This window comes from Furipterus horrens, unplaced genomic scaffold (assembly GCF_987537825.1).
Source record: "Furipterus horrens unplaced genomic scaffold, mFurHor1.1.pri manual_scaffold_13, whole genome shotgun sequence".
Lineage (NCBI taxonomy): Eukaryota > Metazoa > Chordata > Mammalia > Chiroptera > Furipteridae > Furipterus > Furipterus horrens.
Genome location: NW_028327183.1, coordinates 40,059,830 through 40,073,107, shown reverse-complemented (window position 1 = coordinate 40,073,107; position 13,278 = coordinate 40,059,830). Strand labels below are relative to the sequence as shown.

General features: G+C 51.3%; 1 protein-coding gene across 1 annotated transcript; it reads right to left on the bottom strand.

Annotated features, from left to right (window-relative positions):
• Window positions 1–1,212: 1,212 nt before the first annotated feature.
• Window positions 1,213–8,699, bottom strand: DLL3 (delta like canonical Notch ligand 3). The gene is made up of 8 exons (XM_090260222.1): window positions 8,622–8,699; window positions 8,220–8,495; window positions 7,307–7,364; window positions 6,002–6,244; window positions 4,779–4,996; window positions 3,645–3,867; window positions 1,667–2,267; window positions 1,213–1,426 (listed from the first exon to the last, which is right to left on the bottom strand). The coding sequence occupies exons 1-8, from the start codon at window positions 8,694–8,696 to the stop codon at window positions 1,213–1,215; spliced, it is 1,908 nt and encodes a 635-aa protein (XP_090116348.1). The 5' UTR covers window positions 8,697–8,699.
• Window positions 8,700–13,278: the final 4,579 nt, after the last annotated feature.

Here is a 13,278-nt window from a genome sequence, read left to right as displayed (position 1 = left end):
CTAGTAGGTCGGAACTGAAATGCTGATAATATTTTACAGAAGCCAACCATGTGTCCTATACAATCCCCATTCTGGGTTTTGCTCATCCCCACTGTGTTACATAACATGTTCTTGTATCCCCTGAATTTCTGTAAATTGATATTGCTTTAACTATATCAAATTGCCATATCTGAAGTCTTTAATCTGAGCAGATCTTAGTGCACCTCCCTTAAGGACAACAGAAGGAATCAGCCTGCTATTCCACCTGCTACCAGTGAGAAAGAAAAGGTTGTTACCTGAAGATGTCATAGGGGCCATTCCTGAGGTTTTCTAAAACAATAATATGTATGCATGGGAAAACATTTTAAAGAGAACAGAGGTGTGCACACAGAAAAGGCAGTCTCCCCAGGAATTCTTGTACATCATGGTGGGAGTGTGACCTGAGGAAGCAATCTGTCAATAGTTGGTGAAATTGATAGCTATGCTCTGTAACCAGGCAATTTCTCTCCTGGGTATATATCTGTGGTAGACTCTATTCCATTCAAAATTTCATTGTCCCTCCCTCATAGAGAATTTACTTACTACCCCATAGATACTGGATTCGCTGTGTGACTTGCTTCAGCCAATAAAATGTGAGCAGAAGTGTTAAAGAGCCTCAGCACACAGTCCACCATTTCCTTTCCCATAGTGCCTGGAAACATGCCAAATAGAGGCTGCTCTTAGCTTCGGTCCCAGAGTGAAAACAACGTGGAGCAAACCCAACACCAGTCACAAAGCACACAGCCTGATAAGTCAAAGTTAATTAAAATAAGTCTTTATAAGATGTCTCTGAGATGGAAAGGGGGAAAATGACATAAATAACCGTTATGTACTTCCAACGGTAAAATTCTCCCAGCTACCCCTTCCAGCTTGAACTCCAAAGTGTCTGAGGCACAGATTGGTTGGGCACCATCAAGAAAATACAAAAATATCGAGGCTCTGACTCCAGGTTCTGATAGAGGAGGAGCAGATCAAGCCTAGAAAGGACATGAGTAGGAGGCATTAAAAAAGGCTGCCCCTCCTCCTCCTTTCCCTCTCCCCAGTGAGGGGAAGTCAGTGGTCTGCTTGAGGCTCCCCACTGTGACCGGTCTTCCAAAGAGAAGGTAGCAAGCAGCTCAAAAGGGCAGCAAAAGGGGGGGGGGGCAGCAAGAGGGCTACTGATAGAATTAAGTTGAGTCAGAGCTAAAAAGTGAGTTAAGGACCTTCCAAAGACTCCATCCTTCTCATTTTACAGACATGGTAAAGGAGGGCTACAGGCAGAGCAGGGGCTACCTCCACCCAGTGTGTGCAATGTTTGCAGAGGGAGTGGAGGGGGGTAGCTACCTCCCGAGCATAGACCGAAGGAGTAGATATGACGTAAATCTCAGGAGAGTCCCCATCTTCAGGGTGATTCCAATCTATGGACGAGCTGCGAGAAAAAAAAGAATAAGGCCCAGGCTCTTAAATTCTCAAATCTTGTTTTCCTCACCAATCACGGAGGTGAACCCAAAGCCAACTAGGGAAACAGTGGAACGACTCAATCAGAAAAGTGCTGGAGCAGGGATAACAGGAAGGGACAATCGGGGAAGCCAATCAAGGAATCATGCCAATTGCACAATGGAAATTGATGCAAGCAGCCCAGAGGAACAAGGCATACCCGGCCACTCACCTTGGGCCATCCCCGGAACCCTCCTGGGTCCTCATGTTGTTGAGTGCATCTGGGAGTGCATGGACCAATGGCTCTGGAGTCCCCACCAGCAGATGAGACCCGGTATGTCGGCCAGGGCCACAGCGTCGCAAACGAACCAGCAAAAGCGCAGCGCTGGCCAAGACTGCGGCCACCAGCAACCCCAAAGCCGGTGGCAAAAGAAAACGCTGTGGGTCACCCTGCATCAGGCCCGGCGCGGTGACAGGCATTATGCCCGCGCTGTAGTCATCGTCCGCGCCGTCGTCCAAGTGAACTGGAAATTCGCAGCGCGCGCCCATATAGCCGGGTGCGCAGGCGCATACCAGGCCGGAGAAGTGGCCGTAGCAGCGGCCGCCGTGGGCGCAGGGCCGCGCGGCGCAAGGGTCGGCGCGCTGTCGGCAGTCGCGGCCGCTGAAGCCCAGCGCGCAGGAGCAGCGGCGCGAGCCAGCGCCCTCCAGGCACGTGCCGCCGTTGGCGCAGGCGCGGCCGGTGCAGTCGTCCAAGTCGTGCTCGCAGCGTGGCCCCGCGAAGCCGGCGCGGCAGCTGCAGCGCAGGGCGTGGCCTAGATCCAGGCAGAGCCCGCCTGTGGGGTAGTGGCGTCAGGGCCGTCGCCCGGGACAGTGTCCCCGCAACCTGCCCGCGCTAGTGTCTCAGCTCCGTAAACCACGCCGTCACCTTTTCTCTGGTTCCCCTCTGTCTCCATCTAACTCAAGGGCCAGCCTCTGGGAGTGTGCCTGGAGCTTCTTGCCCAGTGGTGACGTGGAATTAACTCTGCCTCACCTCACCTCGTTGGCTCTCTTTTTCCCTTGGCTTCAGCCGGTGCTAAATTATTAACAGTTCCAGTTCGATGGGTCTGAACTACCTGGCCTTTCCCCGTGCCTTCTCCCTTTTCCCTTCCTTCTCCCCACCCTCTCACCCCACCCCATGCCCAGGTCAATTTTCAGGTCTCTGCTCAGATCTCTCCTCCTCCAGGGAGCCCCCCACACACACCCGGACTCTTCCTCCGTCACTGCCCCATCACAACCCTGGCCACCCTGGGCTCTAGGTGAGGATGACTGACTTCCCCCTGGGCTGGTACCCCCAGTGAAGGTAGGACCCAGAGCTGTCCTGGTTACCGTTGCATCCTTAGTACCACTCAACCCAGAATGAATACTGAGTGTTTTGGTGAGAATTAGTTATAAGAAGGCACCAAGTCCTTTACATTCATATTTAAACTTGTAACACCTAGCTCAAATCAGGTCTCTTCACCGCTCAGACACCTCCTATGGCTCCATCTTCCTTGGAGTAGAACCAAAATCCTCCCCATGGCCCATGAAGTCCCACAGGATCTGTCCTGGTCACCTCCCTGACCTTATGTCCCACCACTCATTGCTCCAACCACACAGCCTTCCCTGTGATCCTCAACACACCAAGCACATTTCTACCTCAGGGTCTTCACAACTTGCTGTTCCCCCTGCCTGGAGCATAATCTTCCCCCAGATCCCCACACTGCTCCCTCCTTCATTACCTTCAGCAAGGTCTTCCCTAACCATTCTAGCTAAAATATCAATCTTCCCCCCCACCCCCTTCTGGCTTTATTTTTCTTAGTTTTTATCACCATCTAACCTCCCACATAATTTACTTATTCATCTTGTTTATTTCCTATCTGCCCCATCAGTTCTATGAGGGCAGAGGTTTGGGTTTCGTTCTCTGCTGTATCCCCTGTGCCTAGAACAAAGTATGGTGCACTGTAGATGCTCAATAAACATTTATGAGTTAGAAATATTACCTCATCCATTTGACAAAAAAAAAAAAAAGAAAAAACAGGCTGGGAAGGGAGATACTTCTCCAGGCCACAGGGCTAAAGGAGACAAAGCCAGGATTTCCACCCAGGACTGTCTGAACCAAGCCCTGCTCTTGCCCACTGACCATGCAGGGGTCCCCACCCCAATCCCTGACCATTCTGGTCTCCCCACCTCACCATTCCGGCATGGCTGCAGGCTGCACCGGTCCACCCTCTTCTCACAGTTGGATCCTTGGAAACCGGGTGGGCAGTGGCAGATGTAAGCAGAGTCGGGGTCTGCACCTCCCACACACAAGCCGCCATTGAAACAAGGTCCATCTGCACATGTCACCCCGCTCACCTCACATTGCAACCCGTAAAACCCACGGGGACAGGCACATTCAAAGGACCCAAGTGTTTCCTAGGCAAGGGCAAAAGAACTTCAGATTGAGGTCTCCTTAGAGCAAAATCCCACCCCACTCCTTAGTCTTGACTATGGGAGCTGCTCCTTATCAAGTCCCACCTCCCATAATGCAGGGGCCTCACCTGGAAAGTCCTCCCAAGACAAACCCTCCCTCCTCTTCATGTTTCTGGGCTGTCCATCCAACCTCAAAAGGAGAAGGCTCTGGAGGCCCAAAGAGAGTACATTCCCCCCTCTACTCCTTTGCCTACCAAATGCTGCCTGCCTAGTCTGCCCCTCCCCAATTCTGTCTGCACAGCCAATCCTACTTTGAGCTCCTAGCTCTGAGCCGCCCCTCCTCTGTGGAGCCTTCCCTGGATCTCCCCTGCGCAGGCCCTAACCCTAATTTGAACCCTGAGTGTGTCTCCCTGTCCCATGCTGGCAGTATCCAGGGGGCACACTCTGAGCTCTATATTATCCCAGTACACACCAGGCTCACTCTCACAGCCCCACCTTTGCTTACCCCAGGCTACTCACCTGGTCCATCCTCTCCAGTCACCTCCCCTCAGCCAAATTGGACTTCAGAAACCCCAGAGCTGGGCCCCATCTCCAGGAAGCCCTCTCTGATGGGCACCCATCCCAAGTCCCCGCACCACCTACCTTGAGTCCAGAGTTGTTCTCTGTCCCACAGGAGGGACAGTTTGTGACCCCAGAGGACTTATCCTTAGGTGCCACCCACTGGGCCTATTCTCCCCAATCCCATTCTTAGCTCCTCATCCTAGATGCAGGCTGGACACCTCTAGGAAGCCCTTGCCTGACAGCTACCCCCAGCCACCCCCAGACTGCTGTTTTGTGAAGCCCCAGTCAGAGCATCGTGGGAACTCCCAGAGTAAAATACTGATCAGGATGAGGTGAGAGGGCATGATACTAACACTACAGCTGCCCCCGTTGGTACATGGATTCCCATCACAGGGCCCAGGACCAGGTACAAGGCATCCAGTGACAGCAGAGGATGGGCCCCTGGAGCTCAGACAGGTGCTGGGAGAGACTGGGACTGTGCAGAGGGGCCCAGTCCAGCCCTCCGTGCATCGACATTCACCAGGCTGCTCACAGAAGCCGTGCTCTGGACTGCAACCGGCTCGACATGTCACTATGGAGGACAGAGAGGCAGAGGGAAGAGGAATATTGACAAGGGCAGAGTCAGGAGAATAGAAATCAGAGATGCTTCCGAGCACTTCCTGTGCACCATCTTCTTTCTTCCTTGTGACAGACAACCCTCTGGGCTAGATGGTATCGCAACCCCCAGTTAACAGACACAAAAACTGAAGCCCAGAGAGGCGGGACGACTTGCCAAGCTAGAAAGTAAAGGAATGAGGAGTTGAACCCAGGCTGTTGGGCTCCAGACAAAGAATGGAGTGGGGACTCACAGGTCTGAGCTTGGAGAGAGAATGAGGGAAGGGCATCTGGAGATTGCGGAGAGACTCCTGGCCCTTCAGGAGGGTTGGGAGGACCCTGGATTAGGGCAGGTCTGGGAAGCTGTGGATAAGCCTGGGAGTCTAGGAACTTTGGAGGGCTCAGAAATTTGGGGAGCAGTCTGAGGGTACCCAGGATGGAGGTTGGAGATCCCAAGCTTTAGAAAGCAATGGGGTCTGGTATGCATTTGCAGGGAGGCAGGATGAAGGATCTTTTGGTGGGGGGGAGGGGTAACTCCAAGGGATTTTCATAGTACCTGGGTGGGTGTAGAGAGGGCTCCAGAATTGGCAGAGCTTTGGGGGAAGGGGGGTCCTAGCATCTGGAAAGGGAAGGAGGGGGAAGTACCAGCATGGGAAATGTGTGTGGGGTTTCTAGTTGGGGCAACAAGAGTGCTGGAGTGCCCAGGTAGGGCTGGAGAGAAGTCTAGCCTCATTTTTCCGGAAGTGGGTAACAGGGTCGTGGAAGGGAGCTAAGGCTCGTGAGTGAAACTAGAGCGGAGCCTGGGGTAGGTACACAGGCAGCAGTCAGTAACATGCCTTAGTTTCCTGGAGTAGGGTGTCTGGGGTACCTGGGTAAGGTTCTCGAGTCCCCAGTTCCCTGAAGAGGGTAACCGTGCTGCAAAAGGGGCCCCGGGTGGAGCTAAAGAAGAGCCGGGAATGGATTGGGGCTACTCAGGACTCACGCTGCGTCTCGCACTCGTCCTCGACGGGCACGCAGGGGCGCAGTCCCGAGCCGCACCGCGAGGGGGCGCTGCGCACGCGACACAGGCGCGCGCACTTGGCTCCGACAGCCGGCAGCTCACAGCGCGCTCGGTAGGAGAAACGCAGCTCCCAGGCGCCTGCGCGCTGCACGTCCCGAGCCCAGGGGCCCCCGGCCGCCAGGCGGCGCCGGCCGGCCACGCGCGCCAACAGGCTCCAGGCAGGCCCTGCGGGAAGAAGGGAGCGACGCTGGGAAGGGCCTGGGTGGATCGCGGCAGCACTCAGTCTCGCGTGCCCGCTCTCACTGGCTACTCTTCCCGGCTCCTCTTGGCGAGCCAGAACATCCCATTTCAACCCTGAGAATGGCAGTTATCCCTTAGCTGGGCCGTCAACTCCCCTATTGCGCCCTGGGGCCTTCGAGGTCGTGTTCCCATCTAGTACCCAGCGACCATCGCGATTATCACAGTTCTTCCATAGAAGCCGAAATATCCCAATGTTTTGCCCCACAATCTTTGTATATTAGTGATGAGACCCCTTAACACTCTAACATTTGATATCTTTATATGGCCAAAGAACAATAACAGGTCTTTTGAAGTGATGTCATTAATATCCCCAAATTGTGCCTCGGAATCTTTCGAAGTCAAAACGGTGACTAATCATAAATTAGCCTTATTGCTTGAGGCCTTATGATTCCCCCTAGGAAGAATGTCACACCCCGATATTGTGCCACAGCTTCCTATATCAAAATGATGACAGAACCCCCACTGTGGGCCTTACATGACACCAATGTCCCCTCGAATTAAGGATAAGATTACCCCATATCCCTCCTTGAAAACTTTGCTCAATATTCTGACAAAACTGCGACATCTCATGCTCCCTGGGACCTCTGTATGGACACAGTGACAGAGCTTCGTGTACAAGAACCAGAAGTAACTCGTATTGTACCCTTGGTTCTCAAAATCAGATGGTGACAGAGCAGGACTGTCTTTGTGAGATGCTCTATCCTATTTAGGTGTCAGTTCTAAGATAGTAAGAGCTTCCTCCACTTCACCTGGTATTGGGACCACAGACTCTTACATCCAGTACCAGAACATTTTTGTATCAACATGCCAAGAGCCCTGGAGCTGTCAACACCCGGCACTGCTCTCCAGGAGCTGTGATGACATCATGAGTCTAGAAATCCTGTGAATGCCCCACCCTACAAAAAGCCCCATGTCACTCTCCTGGACCTCACATCAGACCCCAACTCCCATACTCTACACAGTAATCCTGAGACTAAAGACACTCACCTCCAATCTGCTCTCCTAACTCCTCACTCCAGGTTTCGATGATGAGAGAGAAGGTGCCCTGGAAGGGGGAGAGGAAAGAAGGAAAAACAGTGGTCAGGGCAAGTACTCAATGAAGGCCAGAGTTTAGGGGGTGACCATTCCAAGCACCAAGCTGGCAAAGGATAGTTCCCAGAGGGGCTGGGCCAGGGAAGGAATGACAATTTTGACTTTCTTTATTGAGTGCTTTGTAGGTGGTAAGGACTATACTCAAGATAACCTGGTTGAATCACTCCAAAGAGACCCTTGTGAAGTAACATGATGACCCCATTTTACAGATGAAGAAGCTAAGACTAGAAAAGTCAAAGTCACCTGTCCAAAAGGACAAGGGTCTAGAATTCAAATACAGGTCTGTTCACTTCTGTGCTTTTGGGATTGTGGGGTAGAAGATAGGATTTTGGAGGTGAAAGAGTCATGAATACAGGCCCCAGTTGGAACATCTGAGAAGGGATAAGGTGAGAGGAGATTGTGGGTCCCCAAGACAGGGTGTGGGAGGGTCCCTAGGTACAAGGAGACTTGGAAATAAAGATAAGGATCCCAGTATTTATAGATCCCCAAAGAACAGAGGGAGGGTTCTGTGAATTTATGATTTCCAGAGGGTGAGTTGGGAGGTTCTGGGTATTTGGGGTCCCAAGTTTGCAAGGCTGGGATCATAACATTTTGGATAACTAGAGGGCAAGTTGGAGTCAGAAATTTGGGGTCCCCAGTAAGTAGGGTTTATGCGTCTGAGAAAGGTTTCCAGGTGGTAGAGTTACTGGTCTGGGAGTTTGGAATGGGGCGGGGGCACAGGGTTGCGGCCTTGGAAGTTGAAGGGCAGAAAGGAGTCAAAGTTTGAGTAAGGACTCCAGCACGGAGGAGCCCCTGGGCCGGGTCTCACCGGCCACACGTCCCGGAAGGGTACGCGCATGAGGCCCTCGGGCAGCGGCAGGTCAGGCGCTGGAATCCGGGACTGCTCGGTGTAGACCGGCCCACGCGCACTCAGCGCTGCGCCCAGGGCGCACGGAGAGTCCACGGCTTCCTCGGAGACCCCTGGTTTCAGGCAGACTCTGAAGAAGAGGCGGCAGCGGGGCCCGGCGCTGCAGGGGGATCTAGGGGCCCCCGGGCCTGGTCCCGGCCCGAAAGAGTGGATCTGAAGCTCAAAGACGCCTGCCGGCTGTGCCTGGAGCGGAAGGGTCAAAGGATAAGGGGACTGCGGTTACCCAGGAGTTCCGTCCGCTCCGCGCTCCCCTCCCAAGACCTCCAGCTCGCACCCACTCCCATCCACTTTCTTCCACTCCGCTCTGACCTCGGGAAGGAAAAAGAGCGCCAGGATCACCATCCAGGACAGGAGTTGGGGCATCCACTGGCCGACCATGGCCTTTCGGAGGTCTGAGGAACCCCCCGCTACTGGCTCCAGAGCCTTATATCTAAGGGGAGGGCTCCGCCCCTTCAAGCAGCCGCAGGGCTCGAGGGGACCCAGGGGAGGAGATTGAAGGGAAGGGAAGCGTGCTGAAGCAACCGTGAGTATGGGTTGTGGGTACAGGCAGTGTAGTGTGTCTGATCTTGCGTGTGGTTGTGCGCACGACTGTATGTGGCTAAGGATGGGGTAGAGTGTGTGGTGTGAGCAAGAGCTACTGGAAGGTGTTCATGACTTTGTGGTAGTGTCTAGGTGAGATTATATGGTTTCACGTGCGTCTCAAATTGTATGCGGCTAAGCCTGTTTGTGAGGCTGTAAATAATTCTAAGATTCAGTATGAGGGTACATACACGCACACGCGCACCCGCACCTACGTAAGAGAATGGAAGTGAATATAACAGATTGGCTGACTGTGTGGTTGCTTCTCTGCTCATGTGTAAGAATATATGCAAGATGCTGGACCACTGGATGTAGTCGTTATGAATCTGACTTCGTGGTCTGTACAGGTGCTTCTTAGGTCTGTGCCAGGTTGTGAATGACAGTGTGGGAAGTCCACGAGTATAGCCGCGCGTGGATATAATGAAGATTCAGGCTCTTTGTGGACCTGTGTTGTTTCCCCTTCCCCAAACAAAGCCATCCTCCCAAGCCCGAGTCACGGATGCACCAGACGCCAAGGCGAGGAGCCCCGGTGTCCGAGGGGGCTCCCAGCTGTATGTAAATGTCGCCATCTGCCTGGCGGCGGCGGCGCCTCCCCCCCATTAGGGCTGCAGCTGGGTTGCTCGTTTGGCCTCCGGAAGGTGTGAGGAGCAAATGGACAAGAAATTCCATCTTCACACATCAAGGGCCCGCTCCCTCACTCCAGGATGAATGGAAGGGGTGGAGGGGAGCTCCCGGGGCCCTCCAGAAATCCCTTGGTATCCCAGGACCAGGGCAAGGAAAGCCAGTTAAGAGCAGATGTTCCAGCCCACTCACTGACAGGTGCTGAGCAAAGCCCTTTAGATGAAGTCTACGGTTTTTCCACCCCCCAGAATACAAATTTTAATATTTAGAGACTAATAATTGTAGGAAAAAATACAGGTTCAATTTATATACACATTTTTCTTTTAGTGAAGACAGAGTGAACAATAAAACATAGCCCAGCAGAGTCAGGCGTACATAAGTGCTTAGTTTTTAATGAATGAAATAATTCAACCCAAAGCATTTTCTTAATCCTGAGGACATCAGCATGGGTTTTGAGCAAGGGCCATGGTCTAATCGTGCAGAACATCCCAGGTTACTTTCCATAGGTTTTCCCTTTACTTGTTTTAATTGTTCTCACCATTCAGACTTCGCCTCCTGTGGGAGGCCTTCCCTGACACTCCAAGGTCAGGCATCTCCTCCAAGTTCTCAGTCCTGTGATTCCTCTATCCCAACCCTGACCACTCCGACCAATGGTGTCTAAGCACACATCTGACCATGTCACTGTCCTGCACAGAATCTCCCCATGGCTCCCCAGTGCCTTTAAAATACACCTCAAGATTCTAAGGTTGACACTGAGGCCCTCTGTCCACATCTCTCCTACTCAAACAGGTTCTGTGGCCCCAAAATGCAGTGCCAGACATCACGGACCAGTTACTGGGCTGGAACTGGGGTAGGTGGAGCTTCCCATCATGAGACATTCAAATGGAATTTGGACAGCCATTAGAAACAGCAGTGGGAAAAGGCAAATTCCTGCCCTGGATAACAACTTGGGAAGGTAACATTCCAGGTCTGGAATTTTAAAGATGGCAGAAATAGCCAACCTTTAGCGAGGGCCTATACCGGGCATAACAGGATTTCACATGAATTCTCTCACATCTCTCACATCTGTGTGCGAGGTACTTTAAAGGATTTTTGGCTAATCAGAACTTTTCCTTATGTGCCCACAGGCCATGCTGAGGTGAACAGACCTAAAGGAGGGGAGTAAGCCATGTGGATCCAGGGAGGAAAACATTCATGGCAAAGAATATCAATGCAAAGGTCCTCAGGTGGCCACGCCTGGCACACTGAGATTATCCCCATGGCTTTCCTCATTTCCTGACTGTTCGTTCCATTCAGTCTAAAACAGCACCTCAAGTCCCCAATGACTCTGTATCTTTCCATACTTTTTCTTTGTGCATTTATTAACCCAAGAAATATCTGACCATTGTCTATCTCCTCCATGAGGTTATCGGCTCCATCAGGGCAGTTTTTAATCTAACTTGTTCACTGATGCATCCTAGTGCCTAGAATGAAACCTGGCAGCTGTTGCTTAGGAAATAATGATGAGGAAGGCATTATTAACCTCTTATGAGGAAACTGAGAAGCTTGAGAACTTGTCAAGGGTCAGAGGACTTGTAAATGGTGTGTGACGGGGATTCAGACCCTGTTGGGGTGTGCCTTAATACTGGCCTGATCCTGCCTTAAGGATGATGCCATGATGCAACCCTAGAGCATTTTAAGGAAAACATTCTAGGCTACATAAGCAGTGTCTCAGAAGCCATCAGTGCACAAGTCAGACCCTCTCCTCTCCTTGCCCTCCAGCCTTGAGCATGTGTGGCCTGACAGCACCATCTCTGAGCCAGCACTAAGGCTGGAGAGGCCTGGGGACCCACTGGGCACTGAAGCACGTGCCATTGCCTTAATCCCCAGGGGCTACTCTTGACCAATGGAGGACAGGGGCCAAGAGGCAAACACACTTCCTCCTTTCATCCTGTGCAGACAGATCTGAGTTAGATCTCAAAAGGCTCCTCAAGTTCTGTGGGACTAAGTGTGCCACCCACGAGGCAGGCAAGCACACATCTGTGATGACTTCCTCTTCCCAGGATCACACAGCCTAAACACATAAGCCTTTTGGTTAAGACAGACTCCAATTCTCAAAGATAATGTGAAAAAAACAAAACAAAACAAAATCCTGCAGGCCCCTCCCTCAATCCTGCAGAGGCTCTCAAGCTAGGGAGTCCTAGAGACATGAAGAAACCATCCCCTATGTTAGACAGTACAACTTGAAGTTGGGAGTACAAATCTGAAATCTTTGTAGACATCTACGAGCCTTTTAAAAAATCTATAGAATTCAGAAGTTCAAACTGGCCTACACAGTTTCAAATTATAACCACCACCAGAGAAGGTGTTTTTAAAATACTTAACTGGTGTGGTTCAATCCCTGGTCAGGGCACACACAAGAAATAACTAATACATAAGTGGAATATCAAATTGATGTTTCTCTCTCCCCCTTCCTCTAAAATAAATAAATAAAACAATAAAATATTTAACTGGTACTAGCACTAAACGCTGACTGGAGAAGCAGCTGGGACAGCTGCGGGAGGGGCTGCCACTGTTCGTTACTTCAATGTGAATAACTAGCGTGACCAGGTAACAGGCCCCACGTGAGCACACACACAGCCTGCACAGGAGCTGTCCCATTTGCTCCACACAACCACACTACTAAGAGAGGTACTATCACCACCTCCATTTTAGAGATGAGGAATCTGAGGCAGAAAGGTGCCTTGCTCAGAGTTCACACAGCTACCATTTGAGTGCCTTCACAGAGTGCCTCACTCAGCCCTCAAGCCTAGTGCGGGGTAGGTGCTGCTATTATTATTATTTTATAAATGTGGAAATGGAGAAGGCACTGAGAGATGCAGTAACTTGTCTAACATCACAGTCAGGAGCTTGGATTTCAACTCGGAAAGTCTGCAACTCATACTCTTAAATAGTGCTGTGCAATGCAGGACCCAGGGGCCACATGTAGCTATTTAAATTAAAATTGATTAAAATAAAACAAAATCTGAAATCCCATTTCTCAGTTACCCTGGCCACATTTCAAGTACTGAGGCCGCTGTGTGCAGATACAGAACAGTACAAACACTGCAGAACGTCCCACTGAGAATGCTGCTGCTATCTGCCTGTTTTAACTATAAGTCAACATTTAAAAATTGAGAGATTTAATATAAAAAAATCCCAATTTCTGGGCGGTGGGATGAGAAGAAGAGGGCAAAGGGGGAAAATTGGGACAACTGTAATAGAATGACAATAAAAACTGATTTAATAAAAAAAGAAAATATAAGAAATTATACTGAGATTATAAAAAAATAAAAATTAAAAAGAAAGTCCCAATCTCTGACTTCCATTGAAAATCAGAAGATCAAGCAACTGTATACGCACCTCCCCACGGGGCCAGATGGCTGAGCTGACAGCCGCTGTCCTCCGGAGACAACCTGTCTTTGTCCACCAGGCCCCCAAGCCCATGCTTCATATATTTACACAGCCACCTGGCAGCTACCTGTCTTTAAACCCCCAGGGCAATCCTCTCTGCTCTTTTCCACAGATGGGGAATCTGAGGCTAGAAAGGGAGATGGACTTTTTGCAGTTAACACAGCACACGGGAAGACATGGCAGGAGTATGGACTCAGGTTTTCAGATTCCCAGGCCTAGGTCAAAAACCAGCTCTATCCACCAAGGTACCCCCTCTGTGCTTAGCAGCTGATCAGCCAATTGAATCTCACCCTGATGCCCCCATCTGGAGACTCTCCGGACACAGGAG